The sequence below is a fragment of the Mustelus asterias genome, chromosome 9, assembly GCF_964213995.1.
Source record: "Mustelus asterias chromosome 9, sMusAst1.hap1.1, whole genome shotgun sequence".
Lineage (NCBI taxonomy): Eukaryota > Metazoa > Chordata > Chondrichthyes > Carcharhiniformes > Triakidae > Mustelus > Mustelus asterias.
The window spans coordinates 6,449,083-6,463,884 of NC_135809.1; the positions used below are offsets into that span (position 1 = coordinate 6,449,083).

Sequence of the window (14,802 nt, forward strand, 5' to 3'; positions counted from 1 at the left end):
GTGCTTGCCACTGTGCGGCTCACTGACCTAGCCCTTAATTCATTTTAGCCATCTCTGCCTTCATGCCCTCACAATTACCCTTATTTAAGTTTAAAACATTAGTCTTAGATCCACGCCTCTCTCCCGCAAACTCAATGTGAAATTCACTAACAGTACGATCTCTGCTACCAAGTGGTGCCTTCACAATGAGGGCGTTAATTAATGCTGTCTCATTACACATTACCAGATCTCGTATATCCTGCTCTCTGATTGCTGTTGGAACATGCTGCTCTCAGAAACTGTTCAGAAAACACTATGAGCTCATCATCCTGGCTACCTCTGCCAGTCTTCCCAAACTGATTCTGCATCTTGATCACCAGAACTAAAGTCATTTCTCTCTGTTGTATCAATGTCATCCTTAATTAATAGTGCCACCTCTTCACCTTGTCCAGGTTCCCGTCCTTCCTAAATGTCATGTGCTCCCGAATATTCAGGTCCCAGTCTTTGTCATCTTACAGCCTTGTCTCTGTATCAGATAACGCATTTTCTTCTATCTGTGCTGTCAATTCATCAATTTTATCCTTTATCATTTACTATCCAAGGAACCTGCCATCCTTGTCCAGTCTGGAACTGTGTGTGTGACTCCACTCACCCAACAAAGTCATCGTATCTTTGTATCAAATTGCTACAATTAGCACAAATAAGGATGGGCGATAAGTACTTGTGATGCCCACGTCCTGAGAATTAATAACTTTAAAAACGAGAGAGCAAACATGTGCAGGCTTGTGTGAGAGCGCGAGTGAGGCTGAGAGAAAAATCAAGCTTAAAATCCTGCTGTACTCTCCTGATGCCATTCCCGCTGGCTATACAACAAGGAACACTTGCGATATACCGGAGCTTTTCTTTCCAGTAAATTGTTTATTTTAGTAGCACTAATTTCTTTCGGGCAGGATGACGTCCATCAACACCGAAACCTTGCTGCTATTCTCTGCCACTGCTTGCTACTAAAGGCCCAGACTGAAGACAAAACTGAAGAATTCCACAGGTGAGTACATGGCTTGTAACAGCAGCGCCTTTTTCCTTCCTTCCTTCCTTCCCCCGTTCCCCGCCCCCAACCTCACTTACCAACGATGTGGAGATGCCGGCGTTGGACTGAGGTCGGCATAGTAAGAGGTCTCACAACACCAGGTTAAAGTTCAACAGGTTTATTGATGCTACCAAATAAACCTGTTGGACTTTAACCTGGTGTTGTAAGACTTCTTTACTGTGTCATTTGCCGATTGCGCGCATGAGTGAAAATGGGAATGAAACTGGTGTGGAAAAACAATTATTTTGGACTTTTGCCTTGAAGCCTGTCTACATTAGTGGTCAGGAGGAAGCTTCGAACCAGCATTACAGTTGGTCGCATCTTCAGTCAGCACAGCTGTTACCTGACAGAGGGGATCAGAAAATAGCGGGGGGGAGGGGGGGGGGAGCGGTTTCCGTCGTGCCCAAGGTTTATTTTAAATTTGTTTCCAGGATGTGGATGACCCCTGGCAATGGCTTCATTTTACTGCCCACTTTCTGTCATAGTTGTTTGTGGAACTTGTGAAAAGGGCTAACCATGTCCTCGTGGGTGGACCCGTGTTCAAGGCTCCCTTTGCTGAGGGGTGTTAGTGAAGCAGTTGGGTTTTTCTGACAGCCTTGCAGCTTTGTGATCCGAGTCCCGATCTGTTGAAGTTGTTACTTGACTGCGTATTATCTTTTTCCAGCTGAGAGGTGCAAAGAAAGCTGCCCGTTCAGAGAAGGTTTTAGAATCTCATAAGCTGCAGTAGGGCTGCAATTTCATAATTCACATTTTACTCTCAAAATCGAGACAGTCGCAAGATGCCTCAGCACTTAGAAGTCACTTAGTCAAAGTTTGTTGATGTCTTTGCTCCTTTGAAGGGTTTTCATAAAATACCTCGCCATTAAAGTTAGAAAAGCGTGTTTCATCTGGGAGCTCACTGCTGTAGTGCAGAAATGTGAGCTTGTTTTATTTCTGTGCTTGCTGGGGACATTTCACCGAAATGAGGCAGGCATGGCTGTTTGTCACAGACTTGATGCATTCTCTCTCCTCTGGCAGGAGGCCTGAATTGTTGCAACTTTTTTTAGTACAAAAGTATGGCATGATTATTGCTGTAAAAAAAAGTACGGAACATTCATTCTCCTGAAGATAATTAACAATAATTGTGTGTAAAAAAAAAAATGAAACCCGTAATATAAAAGACTAACAATTAAATAAATGCACCCTATGTAGAAGGTATGGCGATACGACGGTTTGGAGATTGACCAGTGATTTTTTAAAAATTTGTTCATGGGATGTGGGCATCGCTGGTTGGGCCAGCATTTATTGCCCATCTCCGAGGGCATTTGAGAATCAACCACATTGCTGTGGGTCTGGAGTCACATGTAGGCCAGACCAGGCAAGGGCGGCCGATTTCCTTCCCTAAAGGACATTAGTGAACCAGATGGGTTTTTACAACAATCGACAATGGTTTCACGGTCATCATTAGACTTTTTAATTCCAGATATTTTTTATTGAGTTCAAATTTCGCCATCTGCCGTGATGGGATTTGAACCCTGGGTCTCTGGATTACTAGTCCAGTGACAATACCACTACGTCACTGCCTCTCCCTTGTGATTGTGAAGTCAAATCCCATCAAGAAAACGGTAGCACAGTGGTTAGCACTGCTGCTTCACAGCTCCAGGGTCCCGGGTTCGATTCCCGGCTCGGGTCACTGTCTGTGTGGAGTTTGCACATTCTCCTCGTGTCTGCGTGGGTTTCCTCCGGGTGCTCCAGTTTCCTCCCACAGTCCAAAGATGTGCGGGTTAGGTTGATTGGCCAGGTTAAAAATTGCCCCTTAGAGTCCTGAGATGCGTAGGTTAGAGGGATTAGTGGGTAAATATGTGGGGGTAGGGCCTGGGTGGGATTGTGGTCGATGCAAACTCGATGGGCCGAATGGCCTCCTTCTGCACTGTAGGGATTCTATGATTCTATGAAATTAAATTCAATAAGGGAAACACAGATGACCACTGCTGTAAAAATGTGACTGCTTCACTGATGCCTTTCTAATTAGGGGAACACGTCACCCTTCCACAGTTTGGCCCATGTAGTTTACTCTGAAGAAGCGTCAGAGCTGCTCTGTTAATAAAGAAAACGCAGTATCGGAAGGCAGCCCATCACCATTGGGGATGGGCAATAAGTAATCTTATCACCATCTCAAGTATGATTGTTGAAGCTCCACTCATTTATAATATTTTGCTGCTTCTATTGGTATTTGGCACGTTCATTGTGGATGGAGGGATGCCCAGGGCGCTAGAGGCGATGGGAAGTCTGCTGCCCACCTTTTATCCCCCCACTACCTGGAGACCTCTTTGTGAAATTGGCATCTAGAAGATCAGAGAAAATAAGCCCATCCAAATGGGGAAAAAATCATTGAATTTCTGATCTTTCTGTTCACATTGCAATTGCTACAAGCAGCAGGTGCGGATGTGATAATACAGGAGCCCTCATTATCAGCTTCGGGCTCACTGGAGATTGGGATTAAAATTGTAAAACCAGTGATGTTCACCGTGCTAAACCAAATCTCTTGTAATATGGCATCCACTTTCATCGCCAACCAAGGAGAATCTAGTCACAATCTGTCCAGTCACTAGTGTTTAAGCTGGCATTTATATCAACAGCTTGCCAGTTGAGTGGGTAGCCACCCAGTAATACTGCTCCTCCAACCTGGCAAGTACTCAGTACTAAAACATGTGAATGTTCACAAAATATAACGAGCAGTAACGCACATTATAAACATGTCCACCACTTGCCGACCTTCCACTAATTTCTCTCTCCTCCTCTGCTCTTGCGAGTTCAATAAAACCTCTGGTCCTATTGTTATCCTTCTCATAATCCTCGAGCAATGTATCTCCAAACTTCAATAACTCATTCTGCCCATCTTCCCTTTCTTTGGAAATGTAGGTGTATTCATTTAACCTGGAGAAAGATCATTCTCTCCCAGCCTCCCAATCATTGCCATCTGGAAATGCAGAAATATTCATGCAGGAGCTTTCACTGAGTTTCCTAATGTTATGGAAGCAGCTAATCACCTCCAATTATTCGTCAGATATCAGCCTGATCCATGATTGCCAGTATGTCCTTTGGTACAAAGCAGATTCTGGTGCTCTTTTCATCTTTTAATACACGTCTCCAGAATCCTGCTGATAATCTTCTGTTACTGTCCTGGTGATTTCTACATCCTTGAATAGAGCCTTGCATTTCTAAACACGTTAGCACTGTAAGGTCTTTAGTGCTGACTCTCTCATGGAATTGCATGTCCTACTCCTGCTCCTGTTTCTTAGTTCCTCTCATTGTTTTACCTCCATTACATGCTGCCAATCCTCCGACTCTTTGTGCCTTTGACTTCAGTGTTTCTTGGAGCTCTTTCCTGAAAATTGTTCCTGATCTAAGTTCCAGTTCCACTCTTTCACATGAACTTACTTCAGATTGTTTAATCTCACTGCTCCAAACCCTTCAGTTTTCTCAATAATTGAATTTTTAAAAATTAATTTGTGGGACATGGGCGTCGCTGGCTGGTCAGCATTTATTGCCCATCCCCAGTTGCTCTTGGAGAGCAGTTGAGAGTCAACCACATTGCTGTGGATCTGGAGTCACATGTAGGCCAGACTGGGGAAGAATGGCAGATTTCCTTCCCTGAAGGGACATGAGTGAACCAGATGGGTTTTTCTACAATCGACAATGGTTTCATGGTCATCAGTAGATTCTTAACTCCAGATATTTTTTATTGAATTCAAATTCTACCACCTGCCGTGGTGGGATTCGAACTCGGGTCCCCTAACATTAGCCGAGTTTCTGGATTAATAGTCTAGCGATAATATCACTAGGCCGTCGCCTCCTCAGTGCATCATTGTCTCACTGAAGACTGTGGAAAGGAAAATGTCTGCAAAGAATTGTTAGAAATGGGTTGTTCCTCTAGTCCCCTGTACCTCTAATCAACAGATAGCTCCAGTTATCCCTCGTGCATACATTTTCCTCTGGATGTTAAGATTGCAATAGTTGATTTTGACTTAGTAGCTCCCATGTCTGAGATGCATGAGGCATACTCCATTCTCTCTGTCCAAAGCCAATGTTCTCTCATCATTCCAGTGTTTGTTGACTATCTGACGATTTCTACGGACAGTCTGTTACCGGTTCATCTTGGGTTGCTCGGTCAGAGCTCACTGTGTGACCTGATGAGCCGTCCACGATGTTGGAAGTTTGACGACATGCCTAAACCAACTGTGAATGAAACTGGAAGCTGTCCTAGCATTTTCTTGCCTCGATGTTAAGTGTAAGATCCCACTGATACATGCCTAGGATGCTTCAGATTGGCATCAAAGGCCTACAGTTTCCTTTCTTGGCAGGTTTTCAGGTTCCAGACTTCACAACTTTATGGGAGAGTGGAGAACGCATCGCACTTTCAGACCTCAGCTTTGTTTTCAATAGTTTGTTTTTACAAGAGTTGGAATGCATGTAAAACAAACTTTTAAAAAATGTTTTTTTTCCCCCTTTATTAAGAACAACCAGAGGCAAATTAGATTTTTGTCCTCCGTTTATCAACATTCTTGACCTCCCTATTTTCCTCTCCTGGAAGTCTAAGTCTGTCCAAGAGTTGAATACTGCTCCCAAAGCTATGGAGATTCCCAAAGCATTTCTGTCTTGCTCCTAAAATTGATCCAGTGGAAAGCTGGCCATCGATTGAACTCCTCAGTGTAAGCTTTCCCTTTTCTTTTACTTGACCCCTTCTCCTTTGAACTTTCCTCGCTCATCTCATTCAGTCTCCTACACTGCTACACACTCTATCTGTGTTGAAACCGTGAATAGCCTTGCAAACTCTGACTCCAATTCATTCCCTGTCAGGACCATGGAAAGCTAAGCTAGTGAAATGTAATTAATACTTTGTGATGCACTTTAACTTGTAAATCTTTTCAGCTGCTGTGGTACTCTACAGAATGGACTGTCTTGTTTCTTTTACACTTTAGGGTAGCAGTGGAATTGAATTAAAAAATTTAAAATAGTATATTTTATTTGATTTTTATTTTAATAAAATTGCAATACAGACTGAATGTTTTAAACAATGAATATAAAGAATTGTTTCACTCCAGTCTGGATTATGATTCTTGGGGGAATACAGAATCAGGAATTTAAGAAACCATTATAATTTATGCTCTCACTTTTCTCTCTCAATTCAGCTTGCTAGTTGCTTGATTTTTGATTACCCGTTGTAAAGAATTGTGCATCCTAGACTACCTCCCCTTCATCACAGGCTCTGGGGGTAACAAAACAGTAAATAAATAACAAATAAGAGCAAATTGGGTCCCCTTTTAATGCAACGTGGCACAAGACAGATTAAATGGTTCTCGATCTGTGATTAACTGGATTTAATCTGCAGCAGGCCAGGAGAACCACGAGTCATAAGCTCCCTCTTTTGGAACGTTTGAGTTGTTAAATCGAGTTGAATATAGCCAGCTGACTGATCTGTGTCAATGTGTGCACATTGTGGACGGGTTATGAGAAGTGACTAGAAGTGTCGAGAGCTTTATTCAGTGTATTGGTCAGGAGGGGGCTGAGAGCTGAGGGGGTGAGTGTCATCCAGGGATGATTAATGGGCTCTGTAGGGTGCAATAAGGACTAATATATGCTCAATACCAGTGTGCATTTCTACCTCCTAGGGGAAGAATGCTAATGGCTTTGTGTCGACCTATGTATGGTGGCAGACTTGGTGGAAGCTCAGGAATTTCATACTCTTTTCTGCAAATAAAACTGTCAGTGGAGTGACAGAGATCAGAAAGTCAGGCATCCATTACTGAAAAGAATAACTGAAACACACTGATCCATAAAATTAAGTTTAAAGTTGTTGGAGAAGCTCCTTTGCATATTACTGCATGAAAGGGGACCTCACAGCAGAAAAGAGTGAAATATGCACACTCAGGAATTGCAAGGAGGCAGACTCTGGATCAGACACCTCAACCTCTGCTAGTTTAAAAGATCAGAAAATGAACAAAACATTTAGAAGATCAGACGAATTCCTTCCACAGGAGTTACTGGAGATAGCATTAGGTAAGAGCTTGGGCTACGTTTTACAGCTGTTTGCGAGAGCTGGTCTAAGCTAAGAATTGGGATAACACTCCTCGCTTCTGATTACGTATCCGCATCTGAAACCCTAGTGTTGGGACTTGTTGTCTTTTGAGAAAAGCGTGCAACAGGCTGTCTGCATTGTAGTATCTTCAGTCCCAGTTGTGTTCATCAGCTTGTAATGGCTGTTGTGTTAAACTGGACTAAAAACAAGTGATATTCAGGCATTAAATACAGTTTGTGACTTGTTAATTTTAATCTGAGGTCAGCTTTGTAATAATCCTTTGTGATGCTATCAGAACCAGTAATACTGGTGTTACCTGTGAACTGTTCAAAGCCTGATTTGGGTGCAAAGCACTTTGATGGGAGATGGAATACAGAATTAGAATGTAGCAGTCAGGCATGGAATACGGATTCAGAGTTGTGGGGGGTTCTCTGTGTGATTGGGAGAGCTTTTGACACAATGTACTGTTTGTGTGGACTTGTGAGTTTGTGTTTTTTTCACACAATTATTCAAATTTTACAATTGGTGTTCTTCACATGCCCTGAACGTGTTGCTCTATGGCAAGTTGCAGATGCTAAACTAATGATGGATGAGAATTGAGACCCTATAGGTTGCAAGTAGTTCTGTTCTTTTGAGAAAAAATGAGGGGTATATATACAATCCTACATTTGGAAGGTGGCACCATCATGCTGAACACAGCTGTGGAAAAAACCAAAATCCCGGTTAATGGTGAAAGGAAGCAGATTTCTTTCTGCTGGTGATAGCAAGCTGATGCAAAGAGTTGTGTCCATTTTGAATGGTTGATGTAGCTTTATCTGCTTGTTCTTTATAGTGGTGAAATTAGGGCTCAGGTTTTCCAGTCCACGCTTGCCAATCTTGCCTTTCTCTCATGAGCAACATTTGGTAAGAACGTAAGATATAGAAGCAGAATTAGGCCATTCAGCCCATCGAGTCTGCTCCACCATTCAATCATGGCTGATATGATTCTCATCCCCATTCTCCTGCCTTCTCCGCGTAACCCTTGATCCCCTTATTGATCAAGAACCTATCTATATCTGTCTTAAAGACACTCAATGACCTGGCCTCCACAGCCCTCTGTGGCAAAGAGTTCCACAGATTCACCACCCTCCGGCTGAAGAAATTCCTCCTCATCTCAGTTTTAAAAGAGCGCCCCTTCACTCTGAGCTCATGCCCGTCTCTCCCACGAGTGGAAACATCCTCTCCACGTCCACGCTATCTAGACCTCTCAGTATTCTGTAAGTTTCAATTAGATCCCCCCCCCCCCCCCCCATCCTTCTAAACTCCATCGGAGTATAGTCCCAGACTCCTCAACCGCTCCTCATATGATAATATGGTGTGCACGTAAAAGAAAGACTTGTGTTGCACAAGGAAGTAAGGAAATTATACTGGTGCAGATCAGAGTTCCAGAAGGACTTTCCCAACATGGGTAGTTAGTGTACTGCATTGTCTAATTTCCATTTATGATCAGTTTGAGAGTGGTGTAAATTATGGATCAGTTTTCCTGTTCTTGCTAGTAAAAGCACATGGGGTAGACACGTGAACTGAGTTTTTAGTTTGTTTCCTCTTGTTGTGTTTTTAATTATTGTGAACTGAATCCAACGGGACACTCAGGATTCTAATCTTCTTTCTTCAGCCACACAATCAATCTTCTGAGCAGCATTCCGGTGTCAGGCCTGGATCTCCTCTTCAGCCCGAACATCAAATGTGGAACAGTCGACTACGATGGGAAGAAAATGGATGCAATTGAGGTTTTGCTGGGTTTCATGGAAAAGAGAATAGACAGAGTAAGAGAATGGTCTGTTTATTTAACAGCACATTTGCCAGCGCGCTTGAGAATGATGTTATGTTGGTGCCGAGGGAGAGATTCCCCCAATTAGGTTAAGACACAACGTGTGCCAAAGTCTTCATATCAGTCAGCAGCCCATTTTTTGTTGTTGTTTTCGGCCTGTAAATGTTTTTCTTGGCTGATATCATTAATTGTAGCAAACATTTATTTGGGTTCAATAGGAATATAGTAATCCGTTTGCTTTCATCTGTCGCTAATCTTATGTCTGTGTATGATTCCCGTCAGTGCTTCCCATTATAAATGCCTGTAATCCCCTCTTATAATAGGAACTGTCCACATAAACGTACCACGTTCTAAGACCATAAGACATAGGAGCAGAATTAGGCCACTCGGCCCATCAAGTTTGCTCCGCCATTCAATCATGGCTGATTTTTTTTTTCGCATCCCCATTCTCCTGCCTTTTCCCCATAACCCCTGATCCCTTATTAATCAAGAACCTATCTATCTCTGTCTTAAAGATACTCAATGACCCGGCCTCCACAGCCTTCTGCAGTAAAGAGTTTCACAGATTCGCCACTCTCTGGCTGAAGAAATTCCTCCTCATCTCTGTTTTAAAGGATCGTCCCTTTAGCCTGAGGTTGTGCCCTCTGGTTCTAGTTTTTCCTACTAGTGGAAACATTCTCTCCACGTCCACTCTATCCAGGCCTCGCAGTATCCTGTAAGTTTCAATAAGATCCCCCCCCCTCAGCCTTCTAAACTCTAACGAGTACAGTCCCAGAGTCCTCAACCATTCCTCGTATGACAGGAACGGTTATATTCGCACCCCAATTTGTAAGTACAGTGCCACCAATGGCAGGAGGGCTTAATTACACTGTAACACGTTTACATCGGAAGATTTTACAATAAATGACAACACAGCCTAAGTAGGCCATATGACTTCTCAAGCCTGTTCTACCATTCAGTATGACAATGGGTGATCTTCTGTGTGAAGACATTTATCTTCATCTCAGTTTTAAATGATCAACTCCTTATCCTGAGGCTTTGTCTCCTGTGTTCTAGATTCCCCAGCCAAAGGAACAGCTCTATCTGGGGCCTGTTTGGCGCTGAGGCCAAGAGAGATGGGAAAACAACCTGAACAGTTCCTGAATATTGGCGTGGGAAGGACTTGTACAACAATTTTATTTTCACACAAGAGCTATGATTTTTAATTTGATTATTTACACCTTTTGTTTTTGGCAGGGGTCCAATTTAAAGGAAGGATTGACTCCAGTTTTAAGCGTTCTGACAGAAGGTTCCAGAAAGCACAGAGATATGAGAAAATATATCCGTTCACGGGTAAGGACTTGAGAAATTCATAAGAAAAATAAATAATTTGATTCTTGCTTTTCCCTTCCCTGCAGTAGAAGGTAACAGAATTCAAATGAAGTATTGTAAAACAATCTAGTTACCAACTGGGAGGTGAACATTCATATTAGAAAAATAAAGAGCATTCCGAGAACCCACACTTTTCCCATTTGTTGTGCAGCTTCCTCGAATCTCCATGGATTTCAAATTAATTAGTCATTTTCATTGTGAGGCTTTGCCAAAGAATTTCTGGAAGGTTAAATAAACTGCACCGTACAAGCTCTCCCCATCTATTCCACCTGTGGCATCTTTGAAGTCAAGGAGGTTTGTCAGACAGGATATTCCCTGTCCTAATTCCATGCTTATTCAGTGATTACTGTGCCGGTTCCCCTCCAAACGACTCCATAGCACCTCTGTTATAGATCTCTTGCAATTAATCTTGTATTAATGGCCCCTTGTCCTTAATTTCTCAACTATGATTTTCTTATTGACTTCATTGACATAATCACAGAATTGTTACAACTCAAGAGGCAGACATTTGGCCCGTAGTGTCTATACCAGCTGTCTGAACGAGAATCCCGCTGGGAGCCACTGCCTTGCCTTCTCCCCTCAATCCTGATGTGGAGATGCTGGCGTTGGACTGGGGTGGGCACAGTAAGAAGTCTCACAACACCAGATTAAAGTCCAACAGGTTTATTTGATAGCACGAGCTTTCGGAGCACTGCTCCTTCATCAGGTGAGTGCAGGATTTGGTTCACAATCAGGGCATATATAGACACAAGCACAATTACAAGATAATGGTTGGAATGCGAGTCTTAACAGGTAAACCCTCAACCCTGAACATTCTTCCTTTTAGATAACAATCCAATTCCCTTTTGAATGCTTCATACAGAAAAAACATAGTTCGCAATTTAATATTCAGAGTATAACAACATAGAAACTAGAATCAGGAGGAGGCCATTCAGCCCTTCGAGCCTACTCCGCCATTCACTTTGATCATGGCTGATCATCAAATTCAATATCCTTCTCCCCCCTTTACCCCATATCCCTTGATCCCTTTTGCCCCAAGAGCTATATCTAATTTCTTCTTGAAATCTGACCGTTTTGGCCTCAACTATTTTCTGTGGTAGTGAATTCCACACATTTACCACCCTCTGGGTGAAGAAATTTCTCCTCACCTCAGTTCTAAAAAGTTTACCCCCTAGTTCTGGACTCCCCCACCATTGGGAACATTCTTTCTGAATCTACCCTGTCTAACCCTTTTATAATTTTATAAGTTGCTCCTCTCACTCTTCTAAACTCCAGTGAATATAATCCTATCCGACTTAGTCTCTCCTCATATGACAGACCTGCCATCCCAGGAATCAGCTCAGTAAACCTTCGCTGTACTCCCTCGATAGCAAGGACATCCTTCCTCAGATAAGGACTCCAAAGCTGCACACACTACTCCAGGTGTGGCCTCACCAACACTGTACAATTGCAGCAAAATATCCCTATCCCTATACTCAAATCCCCTCGCTATGTAGACCAACATGCCATTTGCCGCCTTTACTACCTGCTGTACCTGCGTGCTTACTTTCAGTGACTGATGCACGAGGACACCAAGGTCTCGTTGAGTATCCACTTGTCTCAATTTACACCCATTCAAGTAATAATCTGTCTTCCTATTATTGCTACCAAATTGGATAACCTCACATTTATCCACATTATACTGCATCTGCCATGCAGATGCCCATGCACTCAGCCTGTCCAAATCACACTGAAGCATCTTTGCATCCTCCTCACAGCTCACCCTCCCACCCAACTTTGTATTATATCCAAATTTGCAGATGTTACATTCAGTTCCCTCTTCCAAATCATTAATATATAATGTGAACAGTTGGGGTCCTAGCACAGATCCCTGCGGAACCTTGCCAGTCACTAACTGCCAATCAGAAAATGACCCATTTATGCCAACTCTTTGCTTCCCATCTGCTAACCAGCTTTCTATCCATCTCAAGACATTACCTGCAATCTCATGTGTTTTAACTTTACATAATAGTCTATAGATTAGATCAATTAGTTTGCTCTAATACAGCAAAGCTATGAAGTGTGAGCTGAATGAATTCACGTACCTGCGTGTTAAGTATTTCCTTGCAATATATGTGATTTTTAAGATTAATAATACATAAAAATATCCAAGCACACTTTAGTTAAAGTTGCATTATGTGACCCAACAAAACAATTCCAGCTTCACCTCCCTTTCTCTGCACTGAAACCGTTCTCCACAGGTTCTCCAATCGTCTCCACAGTGAACTTTTGGGATCCACTCTGCATGTACTCCAGCCCGGCCAGAACTCCAACATCCTGTCCTACAATGAGTCCCAATTGCTTGTCACATGTAACTTCTGCTATTGCGTTAAATTCATCATCATCATTCCCCTTTGTAGATCACCCTGGAGCCTTGTGCCAGTCATCTTTGATAAATCCGTGTTCTCTGGTTCTTGGCCTTTCTGCCAATGGGGACAGTTTCCCTCTATCTCCTCTGTGTCCACTCCCTGGTGATTTTGAACACCTCCTAAGAAATCCCCTCTACACCTTCTCCATGGGGGGGGGCAAACCTAGCTTTTCCATTCAATCCATGTAATGCGAACCCTTTCAAAGAGCATAGCTGTAAACGCAATCCAACTGCATATCATGGTGTTCCTGATCTGACTTTGAAATGTTGCTGTCGTGAAAATAAATAATTTATAATAAAGTGCGAGTTTTACATGGTTAACTGACTCTGCTAACTATGAAATGACAAAGCTGATTGATTAAGTAAAGACAGAAGCTGGTGGCAAGGCAGAGAATAGGGAGTGTCCACATAGCAGCTGCCACACATCAAATGGCCAATTACACAGCTTCAGACGAGAATAACATTGCAGAGATGGAATGATGGTGGAACCCACTCAAAATACGAAAAATTTAATATCTGGTTTATCTTAACATTTTTAAGTATTTTAAGGTTTGCAATTCTCAAAGCACAATCAGGAACCTCAACTTGTATGTGATATGTTTTTGTGACATTTGAGGTGTGAAGAAGTGTTGGTATAAATGCCAGTCCATTTTTAAAAGTTTATTTTTCAGTTGTATTCAATATCTGGTGTAATCTAAACTGTTTGCCCTGCAGTTATGTTGATAATTGCCAATGAGTGATCTACCATTAAATAAATATTACCCAGTAAGTTCAGACCATTTGTGTTGTAGTTCATCTACTATCGTGTCAAAACATCTTCCTAAACTATTGTCATTTTTTGCATTGGCAGGTCCTTCCTCCTTTAAAGGATGTAAAGAATCGTCCTGAAATTGGCACCACGCTTAGAAATAAGCTGGTACGCCTCATGACCCACATCGACACTGGAGTGAAACACACTGCAGCAGAGTTTCTGTTTGTACTGTGCAAAGAGAGCGGTGAGCATGACTGTATCTCCTCCTCCTGTATCCTTTATAGTGGTTAATGCGAGAGGCTGAGCATTTATCATAGAATCCTACAGTGCAGAAGGAGGTCATCTGGCGCATCGCGTCTGCACCGACCACAATCCCAGCCAGGTCCTATCCCCATAACCCCATGCATTTACCCTAGCTAGTCCCCCCCTGACACTAAGGGGCAATTTAGCATGGCCAATCCACCTAACCCACACATCTTTGGACTGTGGGAGGAAACCGGAGCACCCGGAGGAAACCCACGGAGATTACGTGCAGACACAGACAGTGACCCAAGCCGGGAATCGAACCCGGGTCTGTGGCGCTGTGAGGCAGCAGTGGTAATGACTGTGCCACCGTGCTGCCCATAAAATAGTACCGCCCAACATGGGGCTCGAACCCACAACTCTGAGATTAAGAGTTTCATGCTCTTATCGACTGAGCTAGCCGGGGCCATTTAGTTTCTGATCAACAAGACATTGATTAGTGACACTTTGGTTGCTAAATTGTATTAAGCCATGTGATGGGAAAGCAATATCTGGTCACTATCTATCTCAATGTATTAAAAAAAAATCTGAGATTACATTCTGTCAACTGCTTTCAGTGAAAACTTTCTATATAAAACTGTCACATTGTAATCACACCCTGCCACCAATGGTGGTGGCATAGGGCCTGGTTTTTACATGGAATAGAACAAAATAGCACAAAGGAAGGACATTGGTTCATCGTGCCTCTGCCAGCTCTTTGAAAGAGTTATCCAGTTAGTCCCATTCGCTTGCTCCTTCGCTCAGCCCTACACCTCATGTCTTCTCTATCTGCACTACCACAGAGAAGCTGTCAATGCTCCAACCATTTGGTCTCCCAAATTGTTATTCCTTTCTCCTCTTTAACTAAATGAAAATGCAAAATCTTAACTACTATGATAAGTTCATGACTTTTTAAGATGCCAGCTCAGTCTCATCTGTGCACACTGGGCCGCTCAACCTGTACCCTTTAACCGGAAGAGTCTATGTTGTCTTATTCCCCGAGTGCTAATAGATAGAAGCAGGTATTTTGGCATGTGGATGGAGGGAAGAAAAAAAC

At 42.8% G+C, this 14,802-nt stretch overlaps 1 protein-coding gene and 1 non-coding gene across 5 annotated transcripts in view; one reads left to right on the forward strand and one right to left on the reverse strand.

The window, feature by feature from the left end:
• The window catches only part of ric8b (RIC8 guanine nucleotide exchange factor B), a 470,590-nt gene that overhangs the window by 23,921 nt on the left and 431,867 nt on the right, over positions 1–14,802 (forward strand). For all 4 annotated transcript variants that reach the window (XR_013498701.1, XR_013498700.1, XM_078219593.1 and 1 more), the window contains 4 exons: positions 930–1,024; positions 8,779–8,929; positions 10,171–10,266; positions 13,563–13,707. Coding sequence is in view for 2 of the 4 variants with exons in the window: in XM_078219593.1 (XP_078075719.1) it covers positions 930–1,024; positions 8,779–8,929; positions 10,171–10,266; positions 13,563–13,707 (487 nt within the window). In the remaining 2 variants the exon portion in view is untranslated. The remainder of the gene's footprint in view (positions 1–929; positions 1,025–8,778; positions 8,930–10,170; positions 10,267–13,562; positions 13,708–14,802) is intronic.
• On the reverse strand, positions 14,099–14,173 carry trnak-cuu (transfer RNA lysine (anticodon CUU)). The gene has a single exon. It is a non-coding gene; the product is annotated as a tRNA-Lys (tRNA).